Consider the following 27,018-nt stretch of genomic DNA (forward strand, 5'->3'; position numbering starts at 1 on the left):
TTTGTCGAGAGAAGGTGGCGACTCCGATTCAGACTTGTTTTAATAATAGTTTGTCTCTCTGGAAGCCAGCACTTTTTTATAATTGGCTGTCTCGTTGTGGGTAGGGAACGTGCCTACCAATTCTATTATATTGTACTCTCCCAAGTGCTTAGTACAGTGTTCAGTAAATACCATCGATTGATCTAGTATGTTGGCTAAAATGAGGTATGGGGATTGGGTGGATGTTATCTAGATGGCTCCTGATCTCTTCCAGGTAACCAAGAGTTAAATTGTGGAAATTTTCCCAGAAGTGAAGACTGCAGTGAATTAATAGTTGTAATGCTATTTTTCATAATCTACCGCCTTTGATTGTTCACCCTTTAGATGGAGTTTGTCCATCAGTTTTGAATCCACTAGAAGTTTACCTCATATCGTCACCTCCTGAAAATATAACCTTCGAAGACCCTTCTTTAGATGTGATCCTCCTTTTACGAGTGTTACATGCCATTAGTCGATATTGGTATTACCTGTATGATGTGAGTACCATTGCCTATTGATGTAAAATGTACTTGGAGGTAATCAAGAAATTTACTTGTCTCATAGTGCAGTGCTTAGTACAGTGCTCTGCACACAGTAAGCGCTCAATAAATACGATTGATTTATTGATTGTTCAAGCCACCTATCACAACATGGGGGTGGTCTTTGGATGCAGTACATTTGGACTGGGGATTTCTCATTCACCACATACCAAAGTGGCAAGATACTCTCTGCCCTCCCTCTGTCTCCTGCTACCCCTCCCTACCTGGGCTGCATTCTCATCTAATTTCCATCTCTGCTTTGCGCTCTCTTAAGATGTCCTGCTCTTTTTAACTGGAGTGAGTACTGGTGGACATGAATTTATTACAATGAAAATATTCATTTGGATATACAGTCTGAAAACTAAATATTTCTCCATCTTTTCCTCCAACGTGCTGACAGATAGAGCTAAAGTGCTGACTCTTGTTTGCTTTGTTAAGTGAAAATTTGTTTAGGAAAATCCTTGATGGCTTCCTGGTCCGTAGAGAGCTAGTGCAGTCAGTCAATGTTTGCCCACGTTAATTTGCAAAGATCTTTCCGTCGCTTATGACATTAGGGGATGTGGAGAGGCTGCTCCTCCAAATCAGTGAAATGGCAGTCCTGAAGTATAGGTACGCAGTGGCCAAATGTCGGTGGTAATCACTTGGGCCGTAAGTGGTTCACTGTGGGGCCAAGCAACAAATGCAAGTTCTTCAGGGATTTTTTTTGTTGTGGTTAAGAAAGTATAGTGACAGTTTTCACAGATTTTCTTGACTATGGATAACTTTTTCCGTCTAATCATTTCCCAGAATGCAATGTGCAAGGAGATTATTCCAACTGGTGAATTTAACAACAGTAAACTGACAGCAAAAGCCAACAGGCAACTTCAGGATCCTTTGGTAATTATGACAGGAAACATACCAACCTGGCTCACTGAACTTGGAAAAACATGGTATGTAATTGTTTACTTTCTAAAGCCCTGTTGGAAGCGGAGAATCCATAAGTATACACCCGAGTTTAATATTCACTCGTTTCCTTTTGGTGCTTGTCGTGTTATATGTGCAGCGGTTGATAATTAGGATTTGCTCTAATGATCTTGAATATTTGTTAGAATATGCTGTCCTTACACAGTTTTAACTGCAGTAAAATTGGATATGCATATTATTTCGAGAAACAGCGTGGCCTAATGGAAAGAGCGTGTGAAAAGAATACGGGCCTGGAGTCACGGGACCAGGGTTCTAATCCTGGATCCACCACTTGCCTGGTTTGTGTAAGACCTTGAACGAGTTACTTAACATCTCATTGCCTCAGTTTCCTCATCTGTTAAATGGGGATTCAATATCTGTTCTCCCTGTCCGCTGGTCTCTGAACCCCAAGTGGGACAGATGCCATGTGACTTAATTAATTTTGTCTACCTCAGCACTTAGTACAGTGTTTGGGCATAGTAAGCACTTAATAAATACCATAATTATTACCGTTATTATTTTTATAGTCTGGGAGTCAGGAAACCTCAGTTCAAATCCCAGCTCTGCCATTTGCCTTTGTGTAACCTTGGGCAAGTCACTTCTCTGACTCAGTTTTCTCATCTGTAAAAATTGGGGGTCAGGCATCTCCTTCTCCTTTACACTGTGAGCCATACAATATGATAATAATAATGATGGTATTTGTTAAGCGCTTACTATGTGCAAAGCACTGTTCTAAGCGCTGGGGGGGGATACAAGGTGATGAGGTTGTCCCATGTGGGGCTCACAGTCTTAATCCCCATTTTACAGATGAGGTAATTGAGGCTCAGAGAAGTTAAGTGACTTGCCCAAGGTCACACAGCAGACATGTGGCAGAGCCGGGATTCGAACCCATGACCTCTGACTCCAAAGCCCGGGCTCTTTCCACTGAGCCACGCTGCTTCCCCTATGATATGATAGATATGATTATCTGTGTCTTCCCCAGTGCCTAGCAGAGTGCTTGGCACATAGTAATCACAGTAAATATCACTATCATTAATGCCACACTCCATTGCCAGTGTACACACTTAGGTTTTAAATGTATTTCTTTTTGGAGCGGAGAGGCATCTTTTTTCTTTTCCCCCCTCTCAAAACGTGTTTTCTCCCTCTGATGTGCTTTTACCCCTCAACTTGGGTGGTTAGCATTATGGAGTGTGGGTTTTTCCAATAATTTTGGCAGTTTTTCTGTTTGCTTTGCCAGCTCTCCTGAAGGCCAGGATTATGGGCACTAGGTGGTTTTTCAGCCTCATGCTGGTGGGGAGTAACTTTTACAGTAGGTGGTGGGTTGCCCATGTGGGCTACTTAGCCCTGTGAGCATAGCAGATGTGCCGAACATTCAGTGCCCACAACCATTTTGGATAGATTACTGAATCCGAAAGACCAGACAACCCTTTGGGAAGTTGGCAGATAAATAGCACCGAGTCTCATGGTGGGACTTCGGAAACATCTTACTTTTCACCATTTACACGCCAGCAAGACTTTGGCTGAGCCCAGACACCCCATTTGACTTCTTGAGCGGTTTCATGAACGTCCCCTTCAAACCTTACGTGACTTAGAGTCATGGGATGTGAAGTGCTCTGAAACTGTCTGGTGCAGTAGTGTTCTGCCCTGCTGCTAAAGGGTTCATTGGAGCAGATTGTCTACTTGGCGTGCAAGTTCAAGTGCCTTTCCTCCTAGGAACTCAAGAAGCACGATCCTGGCTTCGGTGGTTGAACTGTCTCTAAATCCAAGCTAAATGTTATAACATGTTGACTGTGTTTTGCCCTTCCAGCCCATTTTTCTTTCCATTTGATACCCGGCAAATGCTTTTTTATGTAACCGCATTTGATCGAGACCGAGCCATGCAAAGACTCCTCGACACCAACCCAGAAATCAATCAGTCTGACTCTCAAGACAGCAGAGTTGCCCCCCGACTAGACAGGAAAAAAGTAAGTGTTTGCGGAAAGATTATTTTGTTGACTAGTTCATTGGGATTTCCCAGTGTGTTTCATTCATTCAGTCGAATTTATTGAGCACTTACTGTGTGCAGGCACTGAACTAAACTCTTGGAAAGTACAGTTCAGCAACAAAGAGAGGCAATCCCTGACCACAACAGGCTCACAGTCTAGATGGGGGGAGACAGACATCAAAATAAGCAAACAGACATCGATAGTATCAATATAAATAGAATTAGAGTTATGCACACATCAAAACAAGGAAACAGGAATTAATATAAATAGAATTATAGATATGTACATATATATATACACAAGTGCTTTGGGGCGGGGAGGGGGAGTAGAGCAAAGGGAGCAAATTGGGGCGATGGGTGGGGAGGGGGAACTGAGGAAAAGGGGGCTTAGTCTGGGAAGGCCTTCTGGAGGAGGTGAGCCTTCAGTAGGGCTTTGAAGGGGGGAAGTTTGATTGTTTGGCAGATTTGAGGAGGGAGGGCATTCCAGGCCAAAAGTAGGACATGGGCCAGGGGTTGATGGCGGGACAGGCGAGAATGAGGCACAATGAGGAGGTTAGCACCAGAGGAGCTGTGTATGTGGGCTGGGCTATAGAAGTAGAGAAGAGAGGTGAGGTAGGAGGGGGCAAGGGGATGGAGAACTTGGAAGCCAATAGTGAGGAGTTCTTGCTTGATACAGAGGTTGACAGGCAACCAGTGGTGATTTTTGAGGAGGGGGGTGACTGCCCAGAACATTCCTGTAAAAAGATAATCTGGGCAGCAAAATGAAGTATAGACTGAAGCAGGGAGAGGCAGGAGGTTGGGAGGTCAGAGAGAAGGCTGATGCAGTAATCTAGTAGGAATAGGATGAGAGAGTTGTTCCAACAAGGTAGCGGTTTGGATGGAGAGGAAAGAGCGGATCTTGGCGATGTTGTGGAGGTGAGACCGGCAGGTTTTGGTGATGGATTGGATGTGTGGGGTGAATCAGAGAGCAGAGTCGAGGCTGACACCAAGGTTGTGGGCTTGTGAGACGGGAAGGATGGTAGTGCCGTCCCCAGTGACTGGGAAGTCAGGAAGTGGATAGGGTTTGGGAGGGAAGATAAGGAGCTCAGTCTTGGACATGTTGAGTTTTAAGTGACGGGAGGACATCCAAGTGGAGATGTCATGATGGCAGGAGGAGATGTGAGCCTGGAGGGAGAAAGAACAGAGGAGGAGATTTAGATTCGGGTGTCATCCGCATAGAGATGCTAGTTGAAGCCGTGGGAGCGAATGACTTCACCCAGGGAGTGATTATAGGTGGAGAACAGAAGGGGACCAACGACTGACCCTTGAAGAACCCAAACAGTTAGGGGATAGGAGGGGGAGGAGTATCCTGCCATGGAGATTGAGTGTGTCTCCATGCCCCAAAATTCCCCGGCAAAGTTCTGCCTTGGCACCAATGTGATTTCAGCAGGTTTGCCTCTGGCAAGCTTGGTCTCATGGTTTTCTAGCCCAAACTCTGCGATGCCTGCCACTGTGGGGGTCTCAAGGTAGTCTCCAGAGTGCAGCCAAGCGTTGCACTCAGAACAGCTCTGGACCGGCTGGGAACCCTGCAATCAGCTGCAATCTCAGGAACAAAAATCCACAGGCCCAAACCTCAAGCAAGAAGCAATGACTTCCCCAAGCCCTTGTTAGCCTGAAAAGAAAATAGGTCACTGTAGCACTAAAAATCATCAGAGTTCAGGAGTTTGGGTGGGACGTAGTTTCAGAAATAGATGTTTCTTGGTATGTCTGTCATTGACCTCTGCATCTGTAAATGAGTGCCTAGTGGATTTGTCCCAAAGTTTGTGCATAACTTTAGTTTTGGTTTTTTACCCTCTAGCTTCCTCCCTTCTTGCCTGTAGATTATATTATTTTTGGTTTGGGTACAACCCATGAGTCCCCTGCAGCTTTGGCTTATTTGTATTAGGCTACTATCTCTCTCATTTATTCCCCTCCTGCCCACCTGCTGTCCTCCATGCTGTTTCCAGCCCTCTCCACGGCATTTCCATGACCATTTTTAAAACTGGAATCAATCGGACAGCAGAGGCTGGAGGTGACGCGTAGCCGCCCGACCTGAATAGGTGGGCGAAGACTAAATAGAATCCCAAAAGGGAAGGGCATGGCATGCATGTTTTAGACTGTGAGCCCACTGCTGGGTAGGGACTGTCTCTATATGTTGCCACTTGTACTTCCCAAGCGCTTAGTACAGTGCTCTGCACACAGTAAGCGCTCAATAAATACGATTGATGATGATGCATCACCTATCCAGAACCTTGTGCCCAGGAGCGTAGGGGTTTAAAGATAATCTAAAGCATCTTGTCCCTGTTTTGGTGCCTCCTCTCTCAGCCTATGTGCCTGATTCTAAAGTTATGGTCATACCTTATACTCAGAGAGAAGCGTCTGGAGTCTTACTGTTTTTCTTCTTATCCCCTTGGTTTATGGTTGTTTTGTTGTAATGATGTGTATATCTGTAATTCTATTTATTCACATTGCCTGTTCACTTGTTTTGATGTCTGTCTCCCCCTCTTTTGGACTGTGAGCCCGTTGTTGGGTAGGGATTGTCTCTGTTGCTGAATTGTACTTTCCAAGTCCTTAGTCCAGTGCTCTGCACACAGTAAGCACTCAATAAATACGATTGAATGAATGAATGAATGGGAGCTGGGGTTCTGGTCCTCTTCAGTGACACGGCTCTTGCCTCCAGTTGGCACCGTTTATTCATCTCTCCCAACAACCGCAGCAGGGAAAGCAGAGGTCAGCGCCACTGTAGGGAAGCAGCGTGGCCTTGTGGAAAGAGCCCGGGTTTGGGAGTCAGGAGACCTGGGTTATAATCCCAACTCTGCCACTTGCCTGCTGGGTGACCTTGGTTAAGGCGGTTAACTTCTCTGCACCTCAGTTTCCTCATCGATAAAATGGGGATTCAGTACCTGTTCTCCCTCCCACTTAGGCTGCGAGCCCGGTGTTGGGCAGGGACTGTATCTGATTTGGTTATCTCATATCCAGACCGGCGCTTAGGGACAGTGCTTGAGAAGCAGCATGGCCTAGTGGCTAGAGCACAGGTCTGGAAGTCCTAAGGTCCTGAGTTCTAGTCCCGGTTATGCCATCTGTCTGCTGTTTGGCCTTGGCAGGGCATTTCACTCTTGTGCCTCAATTACCTCATCTGTAAAATGGGGATTAAAACTGTGAGCCCCATGTGGGACAAGGACTGTGTCTAACCTGATTACCTTCTCCCTGCCCCAGTGCTCAGTTTGGTGCCTGGCACATAGTCAATGCTTAACAAATACCATTAGAAGAATAGTAAGCGCTCCACAAATGCCACAATTATTATTACAGACAGTACGATTATCATTATCTGTCAGATGGAATCATTTTCCTATCCAGTACAAATGAAAGCATAAAACCAAACATTCTCCCGTTACTTTTGTATTCTGGATTATTCCATGCCTAATGTTTTTCAGACACAAACCAATTCTAAAATGTGAAATTCTCCTCTGGCTGGGGAGGATCTTCTATGATTAATCTTTCACCCGCAACCCTATTTTCCCTCCCTACTGTGTCACCTGTGCATACCCCCTAAGAACTTTGATACTCACTCCACCCTGACTCCTTGAGTGCATACATCCTTGTACTTCGTCACTTCCTTTATCTGGAGTTTATTTTAGCGTCAGATCTCCCTCGCTAGACTAGAAGCAACTTGAGAGCAGGGACTGTTTCTGTTTACTCTGTCCTTTTCTCCCAAGTGCTTAATGCAATTCTCTGCACAAAAGAAGTGCTCAATAAATACCACTGATGAATGTAAAATTCCCATTATTTCTGGAAGGCCAAGAGATTCCTATATCCCGGGTGGAACGCTCAATAGACTATTGCTTTTATGACCTATAAATTTCCGTTTCTCCGAAGCGCACTGTGAACCGAGAAGAGCTGCTGAAACAGGCGGAGTCTGTGATGCAGGACCTGGGCAGCTCCAGAGCCATGCTAGAAATCCAGTATGAGAACGAAGTAAGTCATGGATGTGACTCTAAATTCATCGCTGGGGGCTGGCTTAACTTGTCTTTGTAAAGCATCTGGGATCATTTCTGGAATTCCTACAGTAGCCTGAGTGGTTGGGTGAGGGAGGAATGGATTGGGGGGCGGGAGGCACGCTAGGCTACAGACCAACCCCTCCCTTCTGTGTTGGCTGTGCACTTGGCTCTGTACCCCCTAAGGACTTTTAATAGTCACCCCTCTTCCAGCCCACCAGCACTGTCTGTAAGTAACTTAAATGTCTGTCTCTCCCTCTCATCTGGAAACTCCCTGTAGGCAGGGAATCTGTCCACTAATTCCCCTGTATTGTACTCTCCCAAGTGCTTAATACAGTGTTCTGCATATAGTAAGCGCTTAGATACCATTGATTGATTGCTCTGCACACTGTAAACGTTCAATCAGTATGATCAGCGTGGCTCAGTAGAAAGAGCCTGAGTTTGGGAGTCAGATGTCAAAGGTTCTAATCCCGGCTCTGCCACTTGTCATCTGCGTGACTTTGGGCAAGTCACTTCACGTCTCTGTGCCTCAGTTACCTTATCTGTAAAATGGGGATGAAGACTGTGAGCCCCATGTGGGACAACCTGATTACCTTGTACCCCCTCACAGCACTTAGAATAGTGTTTTGCACATAATAAGGTTTTAACAAATGCCATCATTACACCAGTGCTTAGAACAAATGGCATATAGTAGATGTTTAACAAATACCAACATTATTATCGTTATTATTATGATCAGTGACACCAAGGTTCTGGGATTCTGGGACAAGGAAAATGGTGATGAGATTAGAAAAATTAAGGGTTGGTGAGGAGCTGAGGGTTTTGCTGGATGTTCTGAGGGATTGGGAGCGGGAGACTTTAGGGACAGAAACAGTAACAGCAGCAGACCTGTGAGGTCAGGGGAGCAGTTTCTGACTGCCAGGATGTGAACTGAAGGGAAGTAGCCAAAGGCTCCTATAAGATTTTTGGGCTTTAGTGTAAAAGTACTTTAAGGTAATCAAGAGATAGATTTAACTTGTTTCGTAGTGCAGTGTTCAAGCAAACTTTAACATAACTTAGGGTGGTCTTTGCGTGCAGTAGGATTGGACCTGGGATTTCACATTCACCTTTTCAGACAGACACACACACACCCACTCGTGGAAATCGATTGCATTTATTGAGTACTTACTGTGTGCAGAGCTCTTTGGAGAGTACAGTATACCAGGGTTGGTAGATACACACCCTGCTGTGGAAGAAAAAGTTCACGAACTCTGTGTCATGTTTAAAAAAAGGTGTCAGATTCAAGTTTATTACTATTAGCGCTTCTTCCAGAACTAGTAGGAAGAGGAGGTCTAGCGGCAGAGATTCCCCTGCTAGTCAAGGCCAGCTCAACTTCTAGCAATACAGAGTTTCTTTATATACCATTGGTACAGCACTCATAATGATCAGAAGAGTACAAGAAAAATACTTTAGGATAGAAAGCAGTGAGTCCCAAGGACATTTTCGCCCAGCCCTGGACCTGCTCTGTTCTAGATCTTGGCTACTCGGTTTAAGTCAACCAAGGCATCAAGTTATTTGAGCCAATCAAATAACCAGCCACCATCAAACTGTTCTGGAGTGGTCAAGCAGGCGTAGGGCAGAGGGGAAGATTGGTGGAGGGGGGCAAAGACAGGGCCTTGACCATTGTGCCTCCACATTGCCCACAACGAGCTTAAAGTCTAGAGGGCTGTTTCACCCTGAGTTGCTCCCTTTAGTCACTCTCCCCTACCCCACCCAACTCCACAGCACTTATATCTGCAATTCATATATATTAATATCTGTCTCCTCCTGTAGACTCTAAGCTCATTCTGGGCAGGGAATATGTCTTCCACCTCTGTTATATATACATTCCCAAGCACTTAGTCCATTGCTCAGCACACAGTAAGCACTCAATAAACATGATTGATCGAGACCATTGTCTTGTAAAAGCTATGGAAGAGTGAAGGTCATCCCTGTTTCCTCAATTCCATAAAGGATTTGGGGTCAGTGAATGTGACCATCACATGCATTTAAAAAGCTATACTACATAGCATTCTGGCATTTCTTTCAGCCTGGACTTCTCCCAGTTTTTTAGTTTCACTTCGTTTCAAGCTTAGACTTTTTTTTTGTGTGTCTGTGAAATGTTTTGTACTGGGCAGAAACACTAAGGGGGACCTCTCAGGAGGAGCTGCTAAGCCAGTTAAAAAAGAAGCAGTGTGGTCTAGTGGGTAGAGCACAGACCTGGGAGTTAGAGGACCTGAGTTCCAATCCCAGCTCTGCCACTTGTCTGATATGTGACCTTGGGCAAGTCACTTCACTTCTTCATGCCTCAGTTCTCCTGTTTTCCCTTCTGCTTAGACTGTGAGCCCTTTGCGGGACAGGGACTGTGTCTGACCTAATTCAGTTGTGTCTACCCTAGTGCGTAGAACACTGTTTGAAACTTAGTAAGTGCTTCACAAATACCATTTACCAAAAAAAAAAAGAGAATTTCAAACTTACAAGCCCAGTTGGATGCTTCTTTTAGGCTCCTGTTGGCCAATGAATCTGGCCGACTACGTGCTGGTGGTCTTATTCCAACTGAATCTTTCCAGGAACAGGAGGCAGGGAGGTCCTCGCTCCTTCCTCGCTGATTAGAAGGGAGCTTAACAGATCATAGAAGCCTCAGGCAGCCAGTTGGCCTCAGCTGCCATGTCAGAGTGCCAGCCAGAGCCGTTTCCTTCTGAGGATCGGGATGAGCCTCTGGCTATCGTCTCCGTGCCTCTGCAGAATAGAAGTTAGTGCAGGCAGCCCCGTTTGACAACCAGAGCAAAGCCTGAGAGAGTGAAATGGATGGAGTACTCTAATCCAGTAGCCGGGGCAGGCAGATCACCCAGAGATCAGTGATCAAGCTTTAGCTGCAGTGTACGGTGTCTTCAGAAAAATCGCCCATGGAGAAGGGGGTACGATCAGGCCCCTGAACTGGTCAGCGTTGGAGAAAGTCTTCATGGAACAGGGAAACCACAAATAAAGCCTCACATGACATCTGTTTCCCTTTCACTAGGTTGGCACGGGACTTGGCCCGACATTGGAGTTTTATGCACTTGTATCTCAGGAACTACAGAGGGCTGACCTGGGCCTCTGGAGAGGTGAAGAAGTAACCTTAACCAATCCAAAAGGTAAAATAGGTTTGGAAGAATTCATGTGCTACAGAGGTGACACCTCAGAATCACCAGAGCCAACCTAAGGCAGTCCTTGCTTTAGCGAGAGTGAGCCCACCTTTTAGACTGTGAGCCCACTGCTGGGTAGGGACTGTCTCTATATGTTACCAACTTGTACTTCCCAAGCGCTTAGTACAGTGCTCTGCACACAGTAAGTGCTCAATAAATATGATTGATGTTGATGTTGATGATGATGTTCAGGGAATTGATTGGGCCAAAGATCAGAAACAAGCTCTGATGGTATATGGGTGGTTTGGAAATGAAAATCAAGGTCCAAAGGCAGAAAGCTTGCTAAAGAGTGAGGTTCTGAAATTCTCCTATGTCTTCAGGGAGACTGAAAGATTGCTCCCTCCCAAGGCCTAGGGACTGTGGGGTTCAGGAAGGGTCATTTTTCTCTTTCCCCCTCGCTGGTCCCTTCTGTCCTTTCCAGAGCAACCCCAGTGCTTTCCACTGGGAACCCTTCTGAGACCTGCTGTCTGCCCACCCCATCTAAGAGAAAATACTGCATTTGTCTCCAGAAGGTGGGGAAATCGTGGCCACTAGAGCAACTCAGCTCTGGTCGAGCCTTACGTTCTGGCCTCGGAGGAAGGTCACACCACTTTCTCTTTATCCTGGACTGGTAGGGCGTTGTCAGTTTGGAGCCAGGAAGGGAAGAGCAACTAGGGGAGGTTCCGACGTAGGGGCTTGGGTGTGTTTGTAAGGGGAAAGGAGTTGCAGGGCTTGGGAGAGTACAGCAAAACAGAGTTGGTAAACGCCTTCCCTGCCCACAACAAGCTTACAGTCTAGAGCTTGCACTCTCAAAGCTTAGTTTAGCAGAAAATTGGGTCAAATCATTGACTCTGTGCGAGACAGTCCAAAGAGGACTGCTGTCTGGCATATTATTAAATTGCCCATATGGTCCATTAGCATGGAATGGTTTTCCCTGGACTTAATTTGGGATGAGAATCAGATCTAGACTTCCCACGTTTTGGAAGTGAAACCGGTACAGTAGAGCTAGAACCCATTCATTCATTCACTCATATTTATTGAGCGTTTACTGTGTGCAGAGCACTGTACCAAGCTCCTGCAAAGTACAGTTCAGCAATAGAGACAGTCCCTGCCCACAACAGGCTTACTTTTATGATGACGGTATTATAGTTTGCCTCAGAGGGGTAGTGAAGCTAGTTTGGGCAGTGGAAAGTAATGGACAGGAAAGGGATGTTGCTTCCAGAATGAAGTGTACAGATTAATGGGGTTATGGGGGTCAAAGTAGAAATGACATGCATCTCCCGAGGAAAAGGAAATTGCACATATGTGGCCACCAGTCTAAGAAGAGCAGAACAGGTGCGCACAGTAATGTCTGAGAACTGAATTCAAGAAAGATGGATGAGAATATTCTGTCCAGTATTGGAGCTTGGGTGAAAAGATGAGGAACAAAGAAAAGATTGAGACTGAAGGAAACTGACATGTCAAGTTGAGAAGCAGCGTGGCTTAGGGGAAAGAGCCCAGACCTGAGAGTCAAAGGGCCTGGGTTTTAGTCCCAACTCTGCCACTTGCCTGCTTTGCGACTTTGGGCAAGTCACTTAATTTCTCTGTGCCTCAATTTCTTCATTTGTAAAATGGGGGATTTAATACTTGTTTTCCCTCCTACTTGGACTCTGAGCCCCATGTGGGACAGGGCCTTTGTCTGATTTGATTATCTTGTGTTTACAACAGATCATCTTGTATTCTGATGATCTCGTACGGATTATCTTGTATTTAAAGCACATAGTAAGCATTTTACAAATACAATAAAAAGTCATCACTTTAAACAGTTTAACTTAAGCTTTCAGTTGTCCTCTCTTTCAGACTGTCTTAATGCTATTGATTAATTCCTTTTTAATATAAATGAAGAATTTTTATCTTAAGATAAAAGGGAAAGAGTCAAGATAATACATTACCCATTTAAGATTTATAATAGTTGTAGACACAGAGAGTGTTGAAGGGGAGGAGAGAGAAATAGTCAAAGTGTATCTACAAATTGTTTCAAAGAGATGAATATTGATTTTTCTAAAAAATCTGCCTTGTCTGTCTAACGACTAGGGAAGTGATTCATGTTATTTGGCTATTCCTTTTTGGAAATGTCACTAATTTTGTGATCTCTGTGTATTTTACAGGAAGCCAAGAAGGGACCAAGTATATTCAAAACCTCCAAGGCCTTTTTGCGCTTCCCTTTGGCAGAACAGCCAAGCCAGCTCATATTGCTAAAGTTAAGATGAAGTTCCGCTTTCTGGGAAAGTTAATGGCCAAGGCTATCATGGATTTCAGATTGGTGAGTCTGAAACTTTCTGAATTCAATCATGGAACCTCAGTTCATGTCCTGGACCCTTCAGCATTTCCTTTTAGGGAGCTGTTAGCCTTGATTTGAACTGGATTTGAAACCTTCGCCTTGGAGGTAACTCGTTGCCTGACTTAATGGTCCAAAAATGTTGCAAGGAGGTTTCCATGGATTTCTTTAATGAAGAAAATAGTTCAAAGGCCGAGAGTTTTTTGAAGAAAAGTTCTTATCTCGGTTCTTTCGGGATTCTCTCGAGGAGCCAAACTGTAAAAGACGTCTTACCCAGGACAGAGAGTCTTACTTATTTTTTAGACTACTGTAGTGTTTGGCCATTTTACAGTACAAGAAAGTCCTTCACGTTTCTTGAACGCAAAGGAAAATAGCCCTAATTCCTAAAATTGAGTTAAATGATAGAAATCCTGTTTCCTTCTTTCCAGGTGGATCTTCCTCTAGGTTTGCCTTTTTACAAATGGATGTTACGACAAGAAACTTCTCTCACGTCGCATGATTTGTTTAATATTGATCCAGTTGTAGCCAGATCAGTATATCATCTTGAAGATATTGTCAGACAGAAAAAAAGACTTGAACAGGATAAATCACAGGTAAGTGTATAAAATGAGAAAAATAAATGTTTGTTCTTTGAAAACTACTCTTTTAAAAACAAAAATCTAAAATAAACTTGCATAATGCTATGTTTATCACTGTGGACTATTCAAGTTAGATATATCTAGTTCTCTGTCATATTCCTGTAGCCTGCGAGGATGTTGCCATTCTCAAATTATGGTATAATAGCCTGGATCTGGAAGAGAAATCAAAAGTGAAAAAATTACATGGATACACAAGTTCTTAGCTTTTTACTTCAAGGAACAGCTTTGGGTAGAAATGAGGGTCCCTTGGGACATTCACTGTGATCGTAAGCATGCCTAGCACAACTCTTATTTGAAATGGAATGATTCGGTGGTTGGGGAGGTGAGAGGGACAATAGAACAATGTTGGTGGCTTTCATCTTAGTGTTCAGAAAAATTGGGAAAGGCAAGGTGGGAGAGTTCACACTGGTCACCAGCATTGAGGGAGCAAAGAGCTGGAGACTGGAGATGACAGTATTGCCAGAGCAACCTGGCAACCGACTGGCAGTCTAAAGTGAAAAGTTCAGAAAAGTAGTGTGGTCTAGTGGATAGAGCACGGGCTTGGGAGTCGGTAGGCTGTGGGCTCTAATCCCAGCTCTTCCACTTGTCTGCTGTGTGGCCTTGGGCAAGTCAATTTTTTTTCTTTTATTTGCTTTTTGATCACATGTTGCAGAAGAAAAGTGAATTTGCTAGCCCTTTTAAACAAGAACTTAGGGGGAGAATAAAGGGGCAGGATGAAGGAAGGAGTCATGCAGTATTATCCAGTGGTCCATTGTTGAGTTGGGTATTGTTAAAATACTGGCTTGCCCTTCCTTCACTTCTACCTATTAGGGTTTTTTCAACTCCCTGACTCAGTTCTTGGGAAACAGCAATACACAGGTCAGCAAAGGATTTCAGGGAAGTTTAGGGCCTGCAGTATGGTATGATTTCGTGGAAAAGTTCAACATATATCCAACTCACCAGGGAAACATATGAGAATAATTGTTTTATCGTTTATCCGTGTGTGTGTGTGTTTGTGTATGGTGGGGGTGGAAGGGTTGTTTCCTTTTATTCCCAGACATTTGAAAAATTTTTTCTTCCATCAGAATGTAAAACCCGTTTTAGAATGCAAAGTAATTGGATTGATGGAGTGTGCCTGGGTGACCATTTTGTCGTCTTGTTTTTTTGTTTTCAAGACCAAAGAGAGTCTGCAGTGTGCATTGGAGACCCTGAGTATGAATGGCTGTTCAGTGGAAGACCTAGGACTGGACTTCACCCTTCCAGGTTTTCCCAACATAGAATTAAAGAAAGGGGGGAAAGATACAGCTGTCACCATCCACAATTTAGAGGAGTATCTGAGGGTAAGTGACATCAGGGGTTGGAGAGGGGTGCCAGAAGGGAGGAGTTGGGGTTTTCAGATGTTGGGGGTGGTTCCTTCCTTTCTTTTGTGGAAGCAAGGTGGCCCAATGGAAAGAGCACAGGCCTGCGAGTCAAAGGACCTGGGTTCTAATCCTGGCCCTGCCACTTGCCTCCTGTGTGACCTTGGGTAAATCTCTTCACTTCTCTGTGCCTCAGTTCCCTCATCTGTAAAATGGGGATTTAATACTTTTCTCTCTCCTACTTACACTGTGAACCCCGTGTGGAACAGGGCCCGTGACTGACCTGATTAACTCGATCTACCCCTGCTCTTAGTTCAGTGCTTGGCCCATTCATTGTAAACACTTTGGAAAAGCAACAATTATTATAATTAATGCTGTTTTTCTCCCCTTTGGAGTAGCTTAATGGGAGTTGCATTTGTCAGGCCTCAGTCCGTCGACCTTAACAAATATTAAGCCTCCTTTAATTGGGAGACAGCTTTCGAATCTTGGATTAAGGGCCATCAGTTTCCGTTCAGATCACAAAAGAACTTGAGGAAGGTCAAGAAGCTACCCGGCCCACCCCCCTGACTCTGGACGGATGCATCATTTACCCATTCTCGGACAGGCAGTGTATATTCTTCCTCTCAAAAAGTTCCTGAACCCCTTAATCCGTTCCAGGGTCTATTGCCCTCTCTGTTAGTCAGGTCTTCCTTATGTCCAAACCAGAGTCTCACGTGCTGCAATCTAAGACCGTTTCCTCTTGCTTGGTCCTGAGTGGATATGGGAAATGGCTTGACAGTATTTTCTTTAGAATAGTCTTTTGATAGGAATGGGGCTTTTAGTCACTCCCCTAGGCTTTGCCAGGCTGGGCACTTCCTCACTGAACCCATTTTCTATTTATGCATCATTTTTGTTGTCCAGTTTCTCTACGTGTTTAAAGTTGAAAATTGGACATATTCAATCAGTGGTCTTTATTGAACACTTACTGTGCACAGAGCACTGTACTAAGTGGTTGTGAGAGCATAATATGATAAAGTAGACCCAGTCCCTCCACTCAAACAGCTTGCAGTATAGCTGCAGAGACAGATTTACAGGTAGTGTAAAGATAGTAATAGTGCTGTGGTCAGTGGCTTACCTAAGTGAAGTGCTCAGGGGGTTCAGACTCAGTGTCATATAGGGTCGTGCAGTAGGGTGGGGAACATGGGTTGGGGACATTCAGGGGAGGCTTCCTGGAGGAGATGTCATCGTAGCAGAGGTTTTGAAGATTGCAGTTCTGTCAGATGTAATAAGAAAGAGGGTTCCAGGCAAGAGGTAGGGCATGAGCAAGGTATTGACGACAAAAGCGAAATATAAAGAATTAATATGAATCAGCACTTGCGTGTCATTCTTAATAACTGAGTTTGCCGGCTCTTTCAGTTTGTGGTCCATTATGACCCCAGTGCCTTCCCTTTACTCTAATGTCCAGTTGCGTTTATCTCATCCTGGGCTCACCTGGTTGGTTTTTCATCTCTTAGGGCAGTAGCTTGTGTCTGCCCTTCCTGGATTCCATCCCATTTCTACAGGATCATTGTTCTAGTTGGTCGAAGTCATTCTGAAATCTTTTCCTGTCTTCCAAAGTGTTGGCGAGCCCAGCAATGTAGTGTCCCCTACAAGTCTGGATTCCCCTTTCAGTTGATCATTAAGGCTGTTAAATGGATCTGATCTCTCTACTGATTCCTGGGGGAGGACGTCACTTGCCACATTTCTCTCCCCGACAACCCCTGACTGGCATGGAGCCATTGGTGGGCCGTCCTGTGGTTGTGACCAGTAGCCTCCCACAAACAGTCCATCTGGTCATGGCCAGGCATTTCCACCTTGGCAGCGAGGAGGTCATAGGTGATGGACTCCAGTGCTCCCCCCCTGCCGTGATAATAATAATTAATAATTATGGCATTTGTTAAGCACTTACTATGTGCCAAGCACTGTTCTCAGCACTCGGGAAGATACAAGGTAATCAGGTTGTCGCACATGGGGCTCACAGCCTTAACCCCCACTTTACAGGTGAGGTGACTGAAGAACAGAGAAGCAAAGTGACTTGCCCAAGGTCACACAGCAGACAAGCAGTGGAGCCGGGATTAGAACTCACGTCCTCTGACTCCCAAGCCTGTGCTCTTTCCACTAAGCCATGTAAAGACCTTCTTTGGTTTCCCTGTTGTCTCTGGTTCCTGCTGGTTCCTCCAGAGCTCAAACTGCCACATCATGGGTTTTTTCTTCCCAAAGCCATGGTGGTTGCTTCCTAATCATGTTCTGTTCCTCTAGGAAACTTGATAGATTGTTCTGTTACATGATGTTAATCAGTGTGTGTACGACCAGCTGAGTGTGTTTCCTTTGCTGTAAGCATATATTCATTCATTCAGTCGTATTTATTGAACGCTTACTGTGTGCAGAGCACTGTACTAAGCACTTGGGAAGTACAAGTCGGGCACATATAGAGACGGTTCCTACCCGACAACGGGCTCACAGTCTAGAAGGGGGAGACAGACGACAAAACAAAACACGTGGTCAGGTGTCAAGTCATCAGAATAAATAGAAGTAAAGCTAGATTAATTAATTAATTCATTCCATCGTATTTATTGAATCGTATTCATTGAGCACTTACTGTGTGCAGAGCACTGTACTAAGCGCTTGGGAAGTACAAGTCGGGCACATATAGAGACGGTTCGTACCCGACAACGGGCTCACAGTCTAGAAGGGGGAGACAGACGACAAAACAAAACACATGGTCAAGTGTCAAGTCATCAGAAAATAAATAGAAGTAAAGCTAGATGCACATCACTGACAAAATAAATAGAATAGCAAATATGTACAACTAAAATGAATAGAGTAATAAATCTGTACAAACATATATACAGGTGCTGTGGGGAGGGGAAGGAGGTAGGGCCGGGGGGATGGGGAGCGGGAGAGGAAAAAGAGCCTTAGAGTGTGGCTTAGTGGAAGGAGCCCGGGCTTGGGAGTCAGAGGTCGTGGGTTCTAATTCCGGCTCTGCCGCTTGTCCGCTGTGTGACCTTGGGTAAGTCGCTTCACTTCTGTGTGCCTCAGTGACCTCATCTGTAAAATGGAGATGAAGACTGTGAGCCCCACATGGGACAACCTGATTACCTTGGATCTCATATCAGGCCTCAGAGATTGTGACCGCCCTCTTAAGAATTTTCAAAAATGGCAACCTGAAGCACTTCAGTGACATTTCCCACAACGCTACCTAACCGCAACTTCTACAGGGGGCCTGGGCCTGCAGCTCCCATCTTCGTATTAACTCTTAAGGGGCAACAGAAGCCGTGGAGTTCATCCCACTCATCTTCTTCCCCTTCTCTTCCTTCTTCCCCTGCCTCCTTTCTCCCTTTGACTCCCCACTTCTCCACACCCTGGCTGCCCCTACTGCTGGCCCCTTCTCCCTTGCTGCCGAGATATATATATACACTTATCTTTCTATATCAATATATATCTATCTAGATACCAATCTATATCTAGGCAGCAAGGGAGAAGGGATTTACATATGGGGTTTTCAGATACAGCCTGTGTGCTGGCCAGGGCTGGGCTTGGACAAAACCAAACTCCTGTTGGAGTGGAGGGACTTCCCACTTCCGTACCTTGTGATTTATAACTTTGTGTGAAGTCCCAAGCCATGATTCTGTACCGTCATCAATCAATAAATGTCACGGCGGAGGACCCAATTGTGGTCATAGGACGGATGTTGAATTGGCCAAGTAACCGGGTGAAGAGAGAAAAGCAGGAAAGATGCTCCGGTAAGTTCGTGCTAGCCACATCCCCAACTACCCAGTGTCCTGCCGGGTAAAGATGTTACCCTCTGCTCGACTTGTTCTTCAAAATAGGATTTAGTCTTAGTGATCTCTAAAATCAAATGCTCCACTTTGTGTTCTGTGGGATTATTCACTGATGACCCTCAAGTGGTGCAGAACGAGTCACGCCGTCTTGGTTTCCATTGTTTGCTAACCTGTGTCCTTTCTTTCAGCTGGTTATATTCTGGGCACTGAACGAAGGGGTCGCCAGGCAGTTTGATTCATTCAGAGATGGATTTGAATCAGTCTTCCCTCTCAGTCACCTTCAGTACTTCTACCCAGAGGAGGTAAAGAGTCGTTCCCGGAAGGGGGTGGTACTTTTCTGAGCCTCCCGTTCGGTTGCGTTTGCACCTGTTGGCACCCTGGCCTGTCTCACGAGGCCTGGGGGAATTGCCATGTGGCTCCCTAAGAAGCAGTCCACATGCTAGGAGGGAGCTGGAGTGTGGACATGGGCCCAGATCCTGCCCAGCCATCTCCTGGTACCTCCTGCTGCTAGGGAAATATGGCAGGAAAAAGAGGGGGGGACCTACTTTACCTGGAGACCCCCGTATTGGCCTGGAGAGGAAGAGCAATTGCTTAGTGTGGGGGCAAAGGGGTTGGAAGAGGGACATTCACTCTGATACATTGTATGCTCCAAATTCTTCCAACCCCCGCCCCCACCCACCCAACCTTCCTCCCCTTCCCCAAAAGACTCAGAAGGCAGGCTGCTTTGGCAGGGATGATATGGGTTTTCACCCATGGACTCGCCCTGGTGGAAAAAGCCATGGAAAAGTGAAGCACCTGCCCTGGTTGGTGGTCATGGTGCTACTTCCCCATACCACCACGGAGCAACTTGGATGGCAGCAGCATCCTTTAGTTTGAAATATCCAATTGAGGTTGACAGGTTGACCATATCTGAGGGCATTTAAAAGGGAAAGCCCTACTCTTTCTCTCTCTAAGGGACTGGCTGGTACCTCGGCCCATACTGGTGGAGTACGCAAGACTAGAAGGAACTGGGCTGCAGAACCTCTTCTCTGTAGGAAGCCACTCTCGTTTAAATCACTCTGGGTGGGGGTCGAGGGCAAAGACTGGGGAGCAAGGAGAAACCCTTTGGCCTCATGAGAAAATTGTGAGCAGTGCAAATAGCAGTGTTAGAGCCATGCACTGCCCATGTCTCTGCAGCCCACTTCGTGCAGCCGTCTGACTCCCTTCCCTGACCCTATGTTCTGCTCCCTATTATACTGCCCCTCTTGACTTTGGGCTCAGACCTTGGAGTTGGCGGTTCTGGGCAGCTGAAGACAAAAGCAGTGCCGGGAGAGACCATTCAAGCTAGTTTTGTTCTGGAGGTGAGCCAGGCCACTGTCTTATTGTTGATTGTCCTGCATATCTGGCTCTCTAGCTGGACCAACTCTTGTGTGGCAGTAAAACGGACACGTGGGATGCGAAAACCTTGATGGAGTGCTGCAGGCCGGACCACGGCTACACACACGACAGGTGAGCCCAGGGGGGATTGGGTCTGAGGGGTGGGGGGGAGTCCGGCACACCGGGCGGTCTTGTCCCGAGCCATAGATGCAGTGTCTCTGGAGACACCCCCACGTTTCTCGCGTCTTCTACCGAGGAGGGAGGGGCTCCCCTTTACTCTCAAACGGCCCACCCAGCCTTCCTCTACCCCCGGGACCAGATCTGGAAGTGGTGCCGAGCTCCCCCGCCTCACTCCCTGGGGTGCTGGTGGCCAGCGTGCGTGTATTTGGGGGAGCTGGGCCCTGGAACCGGTAACATCTCAGCCGTGACCTCGGGCTGCCACCAAGACCTCCCCGTGGAAGGCCCGGGGGCGGCAACGTCCACGCAGAGCCGGGTCACCACGTAGAAAGATGGAGACCAGGACTGTGGGTCTTCAAATAACCAATGTGTTTCTGCCGGATCTCTTCCTTCTTTGTTTTCCCAGTCGCGCTGTGAAGTACCTGTTCGAGATCCTCAGCAGTTTTGATAATGAACAGCAAAGATTATTTCTGCAGTTTGTGACTGGGAGCCCAAGATTACCCGTAGGAGGTGAGTTGAGGCAAGGCTGGGAGAAAGCGAACAGGTCCGGGCGGTGCTTGCTGACCCTTCCCGACTTGCCCTGCTTGGCCAACGCAGCGGCCCCCGGGCACGCTGTCCGAGTGGCTGGGCTCGGCTCCAGCCGCCCTCTCCCCTTTCCCTCGGCCCCCGGAAGGCAGGTTTTCGGATGAGTGCGAAGCCTTACTCGAATTGGTTGTTTTAGTCTTAGGTGCTGGGCGCGGCCAGCCATTCCGGATTTCTCTCTGAAATCCAGCTCAGGGTTGAGACCGGGGCAAAGAAATGATCAGTAACCTGAACGGTAGAGCAAGGAAGTTGAGCACCTGCTCCTCTAGATTCCCTTGTATGTATGTGTGTCTGCAGACAGATGCATAGAATGGGGGCCAATTGCTTTTAATCAATCAATCAATCAATCGATCGTATTTATTGAGCGCTTACTGTGTGCAAAGCACTGTACTAAGCCCTTGGGAAGTACAAGTTGGCAACATATAGAGACAATCCCTACCCAACAGCAGCTCACAGTCTAAAAGTGTGTACTTGTCGACTGTCCAGAACATGGAAAACGAGACTTAGAGTGGGCCTCCACACACACCCTCACAGCTCTTTTTATTTTTATTTTTTAAATCAGATGGCTCAGTGTGGGTTGTGGTTCTGCATTCAGTGGGACTGGCCAAGGGCACAGTTACACTTTTGTGGGCTTTCCCAGTAGAGTCTCCGCTCCTGGTCATCATCATCATCATCATCAATCATATTTATTGAGCGCTTACTATGTGCAGAGCACTGTACTAAGCGCTTGGGAAGTACAAATTGGCAACATATAGAGACAGTCCCTACCCAACAGTGGGCTCACAGTCTAAAAGGGGGTGGGGGGGGGGGGAGTCTAAAAGGGGGGCCATCTAAAAGATGGTCATTTCAGAACATCTCATTTCTGCCTTTTTGGGAATTTCGCTGGGGGAAAGAAATCAACACTAACCGAACAGGAGAGCTCAACAAAGGGAAGCTCGGTGTAACCACCCCAACTCCCTCGGCTTAGAGTCACGATCACTGTGAAACTGCACCCCATTGGCAAAATCTCCAGAATCTAAGGAAATAGAAATCTTTCCTGAAAGGATTAACCCGAGCCCTCGAAAACCCATGTCGGACGTCGCCCGTCTCTCCCTTTAAAGTGTGAGGAGAGGCCCGGGGGTGGCCAGCGTGGTTTGGCGCACTGACCACAGTCCCAGATCCCATTTTAATAGCAGAAATAGACTGTGAGCCCCTTGCTGGACAAAGACCGTGTCCAACCTGATTCACTTGTACGTCTACCCCAGCGCTTAGGACGGTGTTTGACGCCGAGTAAAAGAGCTTAACAAATACTGTAAAAATTTTTTTTCACCCCTTAGCTCATTCGCCTACTTCGTCGCCCCTTCGCTCATTTGTTTGTCCCAGCTCAGCCTAAGCTAAACCGCCCCGGGTTCTCTCCATTTTCTCCCCCAGGCTTCCGAAGTTTGAACCCTCCTCTGACAATTGTCCGCAAGACTTTTGAGTCGACAGAAAATCCCGATGACTTCTTACCCTCCGTAATGACTTGTGTGAACTATCTCAAGTTGCCGGACTATTCAAGCATTGAGATAATGCGGGAAAAACTGTTAATAGCTGCGAGAGAGGGGCAGCAATCTTTCCACCTTTCCTGATCACCATGAAAGCGCAATGTCTGCCTGTTACAGCAAAAGAGAAAAAAAAAAAAAAAATCATGATTTCTTTTCTAAATGTATCACCCGAGTCAAGGAAACGTGTTACGCCTTCTTGTTGTAGAAAACGGCTTGCAGATTCTAAGAGACACTTGGTTGGTGTTCATTTAATGGCCCCCTGGACTTAAAGTGATCAGGCCCTAAAATGTTGTTGTGACAAGGTTTCTTTAGCAAGTTCTTGTTTAAATTATCATTTATTTGACAAGTGAAGTTTTTAACTTGCTTTGCTGTGTGAAATTTAAAAAAAAAAAAAGGGATGTTTTTCCAAGCTGGAACAATAAATGTCGCTGTGCAGTTTAATACTGGGCTGTGTGTATCCATCTAGCTAAGTCTGCAGTTTTATTTCCTCCAAAGACAACTTTTGTACCCAAGTACAGAAACGGAAAGTACCGTGTATTTGGCGGATCCGGTTTCTAGGCTAGCTCGAAATTCCTCCCCTGACGTACTGTCTGATGTGCAATTCACACGGTTCCTTTTTGTGTCCCCTCTCTCAGTTGTTATTTTTTTTTTTTTACCTTTCGTTGTTGGCATGGGCAGCCATTGCTCCGTGTTTCCTTCCCAATTAAGATCTAATTTAAACTGTACCGAATTGAACTATATTGTCCATATAATTCAGCCTTTGTAACGAGGTAGGATCTTTCTTAGAGCTTAGGTTTAGTGTAGTTGAGGATCTCCTGGCTACAGCCTCTCCCACGTGACACACCGGGACCCTTCCCACCAGGGTGTCCGTCTGACAGCGCTCGCCCCGGCCCCCGAGGTACTAAAGAAAGAAATCCTTTCTTTTGTGGAGTTGAAAACTCAGCCTCCGTGCCGGCCGGCCGGGATAACTTATTCACTCGCTGGCTGGGATAGCGTATTCCCCGGCCGAAGCGTTGAATCGATGCTAACAGTTCCGTCCCCTGTTCAGTAAAACCCTTTTTCGCCGGTTCAAGTTCGTATTTTCTTTTGTCATCCTTCCTTTCTTCCCATCCCATCCTTCCCACCCCGCTCCCCCTGCCCCTTCCCATTTCCCCCCCCCCGACCCCGGGATACAGAGTTCTGCCTTTGTCTTTTGACCCAGATGAAGCACCTGTAAGCAATGCTCTGTCCGACTGTTTTATGTGCTGATTTCTCAAATCTGCAATAATTTACTTCATCAGGTCAATGTTTTTACCTGAATATAAATAAATAAAAGTTTGCTTCACCTTTTTGTTCATAGTTTGTACTGTATGCAGTAGTCCAATTGTGCAAATTTATCTCAAAGCAAAGTAAGCCCTTTAAAGCCCCGCGACTTCTTTGCCAGCAGAATGGCGGATTTTCAAAGACCTTGCAACTGAGGAAAAATTGCGGAGAGACGGAGGAAGGAAAACGTTTCCCTCCTCGGGTTCAAAATTGTCTCCCGTCAACACTCCCGCGAGAACTTGCCACCATTCAGCTCTCCGAAAAAATCCCAAACGATGGTTATTCCACTTTGAGAAATCAAAAGAGTTGTTCCGTTTCATGTCGAATGTTCCAAAGGTTTTGTTTTGTTTCTTGGAGTAGATGGTTCCTCTCTCCCCACAGAACTAGCTAGAGGGTTGTTTCACTGAGCTGAATTTGTCGTTTTAGAATAAATGAAAATGGCCTTAACTCTTATCTGGGCGTCCTTTGTGATCGGCTGAGCCCGAGCGCGATCTGCCGAGCAGGACCTGCCGTGCGAGCCGGCGGGACGCGCGATGGACTGGAGAATGTGAGATCCTTGCCGAGGGTCTGGCGGACTCTCGAAAAGTCGGAAGAAAATTTCATTTGTACATACTCTTATCGGTAGCGTAGGCCAAGACCTAAAAAGGCGGTGTTAAAACCTGGATTGATTTTGTTGGAAACTGTTCTGATAATCTTTTTCGAGTTGAGCACAAGGACTTTGTGTTTATGGTGTGTGGAAACAGCATTTTGTTCCTCCTATTTTTTTTAAGGTTCTATATTTTCAAAATCAGATTTGTGTACAAAAAGAGCTAATGTTTTATATTAAAATATCCGCACTGGTATTTTTCACCCATGTTGTCTCCCAGCAGAATCTGGCATTCATTGACTTGAGTATCTAATTCGGACCTGTGGCTTACGGTTCAGTTTGGAAATCCGACAGGGAGTGGCACGGTCTTCTCCCCGGCCCGCCCCTTCCCCTGATCGCCCCGCCGGGCCCGTGGCGGGGCGGGGGCCGCCCGGGAAGGGCTGGCCAGAGAAGGCAAGCGACGCTCTTCGGTTCCCGGGATTCCTCTCCCCGTGGGTCCAGGCTGGCGCGGACCCGGAGCGGCCTGAGCCTGGGAGAGGGAGCCGGCCCTCGCGACCGCCCGGGCACGCGGCCGGGTCCTTTGGAGGTGAAAGTCTCCAAATAACGGGACTGAGGCATGCCCTGTGCTTGCCGGGGCTTTCGATGAACGGGAATTCGGGGTTTGTACGCGGTCTGGTCACCCCAGGCTCACTCCCATTCCCGAGGCCACTCAGGGCCACATCTAAGGCCTTGACATAGCTCATGTGGCCCCCCGAAAGAGGCTCCTGCCCCCCGCTTCCCAGTCTCTCCTCCCTTGGGCCAGGAAGACTTGGAGAGAACCCAGGTTGGTGGGGAGCCTGCTTGGGCACAAAAGGACTCGGGCACGACAGTGGAGCTAAAAGTCACCGTGGGCACGTGGGGTGGTGCCGTCTCTCGTTCCAGGTTCTCCGAATTCACCTACTACCGAGACGGCCACCTCAGCTTCCCCTTGGCGTTCAACGGTTCGTTTGGGGGAATGACGCCGTTTTGAATGCCGCGTGCGGGGTCTGAAAGCTTGCCGGGGATGCCCCGGGCCCATCCACGGAGCACCGTTCCCTTCTTTCCGTGGGGTCTGACGCCCCGGGGCAGGAGCGGGGCCCGGACGCCGGGGCGGCCGTCGTAGCACCCGTCAGCCCGACGCGAAGGCGGAACGGTTGCCTGGAGGCCCGTCTCTGCAAATAATCCCTCCAGGAGCCGCCTGCCCATAAACTGTGGCGGGAGGGAGGGCCTTGGGACCTGAATCTTCCAGGAGGCGCGGGGGAACCATCATCGACCAGGCAAGGAATGTTTCTTTGGGCTGTTCTCTGGCGAGGTAGGGGGTGCTTCTCCCAGCCTCTTGCTAAATTAGCGTAAAGCCTTCTCCTCCATTTGCCCGAGTGGTGATTGTTCACCAGTTATTTTCGTCTACCGTATAAGATGCTCCATCTCTGGCCACCCCACGTGTAAGACTTTAGAAATGCCCAGCCCAGCTTGGCACCTCCCATAATCTAATAAGCAGTGTTCTCCTGAAGCAGGCAGCTTGTTCCCTTCAACCCAGGAGCCAGAGCGCGTGGAGAGCCGGGGACGGGGATGGTGAGCCCCCCGTCCCCCCAAGGCTGGACGTGTGGATGGGTCTGAAGATAGGGCTGGGTCTTAACCACCCTACCGCTTAGTACAGTCCCTGGCACATAGTGTGAATGAACGAAGAAAGCGCTTAACAGGTACCAAAATTATTTTATTATTACGGCATGAACTCTGCGTAGCAGTTAACGTGTGCCTTGGAATGGGCATCGACGGGCAGATAAGTTCTCTATCAAAATGGAATCGCACAACCCAGAGTGATTTTCCCTCACCCAAACCCCTCCCTTTGGCTAGAGAACAGAAGTTAGCTCCGTCGCTGGGCCGGTTTCCGGGTTAGACCAGAGTTTCTCCCCCCAAAAAGCAAATGGTTAAGTGAGGATGGCTTTGAGGTTCAGACTCCGCCACAAGTCTGCTGTGTGACCTTGGGCAAGTCACTTAACTTCTCTGAGCCTCAGTTACCTCATCTGTAAAAATGGGGATTAAGACTGTGAGCCCTACGAGGGACAACTTGATCACATTGTATCCCCCCAGCGCTTAGAACAGTGCTTTGCACATAGTAAGCGCTTAACAAATGCCAGCATTATTATTATTATTATTTATTCAGAAGGCTTTTTCCAGAGGGAGATGAGGTGAAGGCTCAAACCGGATCTCCACCCTGGCCCCGCGGAGGCGATGACGCCCAGCATGATCGAGCGTGGGAGCCGAAAACATTTTTGTGAAGGGGGTTGGGAGAACACCCGGGCAAATGCAGGGCACCTTCAGCTCTTGCCATTTCAGTGTTCCCGCTGGGAAGTGTCTGGACGACACGCTCGCTGAGATCACAGTAGTCTTTGGCCGCACTGCTGATGGTATTTAAGCGCTTATTACTACTACTAATAATGGTATTTGTTAAACGCTTACTATGGGCCAAGCATGAGCCCACTCTTCTAGACTGTGAGCCCACTGTTGGGTAGGGACCGTCTCTATATGTTGCCAACTTGCACTTCCCAAGCGCTTAGTACAGTGCTCTGCACACAGTAAGCGCTCAATAAATACGATTGATTGATTGCATACAGTAAGCGCTCAATAAATACAATTGATTGATTGATTCTAAGCCCTGGGGTAGATACAAGTTAGTTGTCCCACATGGGGCTCACAGTCTTAA

The 27,018-nt window shown here is 46.9% G+C and overlaps 1 protein-coding gene across 13 annotated transcripts in view; it reads left to right on the top strand.

Annotated features, from left to right (window-relative positions):
• Positions 1–24,157, top strand: part of TRIP12 (thyroid hormone receptor interactor 12) — a 154,454-nt gene extending 130,297 nt beyond the window's left edge. For all 13 annotated transcript variants that reach the window (XM_038763049.1, XM_038763299.1, XM_038763442.1 and 10 more), the window contains 12 exons: positions 364–515; positions 1,344–1,486; positions 3,307–3,463; positions 7,378–7,476; positions 10,534–10,648; positions 12,826–12,980; positions 13,424–13,588; positions 14,788–14,952; positions 18,959–19,072; positions 20,164–20,258; positions 20,710–20,813; positions 22,296–24,157. In XM_038763049.1, the coding sequence (XP_038618977.1) occupies positions 364–515; positions 1,344–1,486; positions 3,307–3,463; positions 7,378–7,476; positions 10,534–10,648; positions 12,826–12,980; positions 13,424–13,588; positions 14,788–14,952; positions 18,959–19,072; positions 20,164–20,258; positions 20,710–20,813; positions 22,296–22,492 (1,661 nt within the window). In that variant the 3' untranslated portion in view covers positions 22,493–24,157. The remainder of the gene's footprint in view (positions 1–363; positions 516–1,343; positions 1,487–3,306; positions 3,464–7,377; positions 7,477–10,533; positions 10,649–12,825; positions 12,981–13,423; positions 13,589–14,787; positions 14,953–18,958; positions 19,073–20,163; positions 20,259–20,709; positions 20,814–22,295) is intronic.
• Positions 24,158–27,018: the final 2,861 nt, after the last annotated feature.

Source organism: Tachyglossus aculeatus, chromosome 1 (assembly GCF_015852505.1).
Source record: "Tachyglossus aculeatus isolate mTacAcu1 chromosome 1, mTacAcu1.pri, whole genome shotgun sequence".
NCBI classification, from domain to species: Eukaryota; Metazoa; Chordata; class Mammalia; order Monotremata; family Tachyglossidae; genus Tachyglossus; species Tachyglossus aculeatus.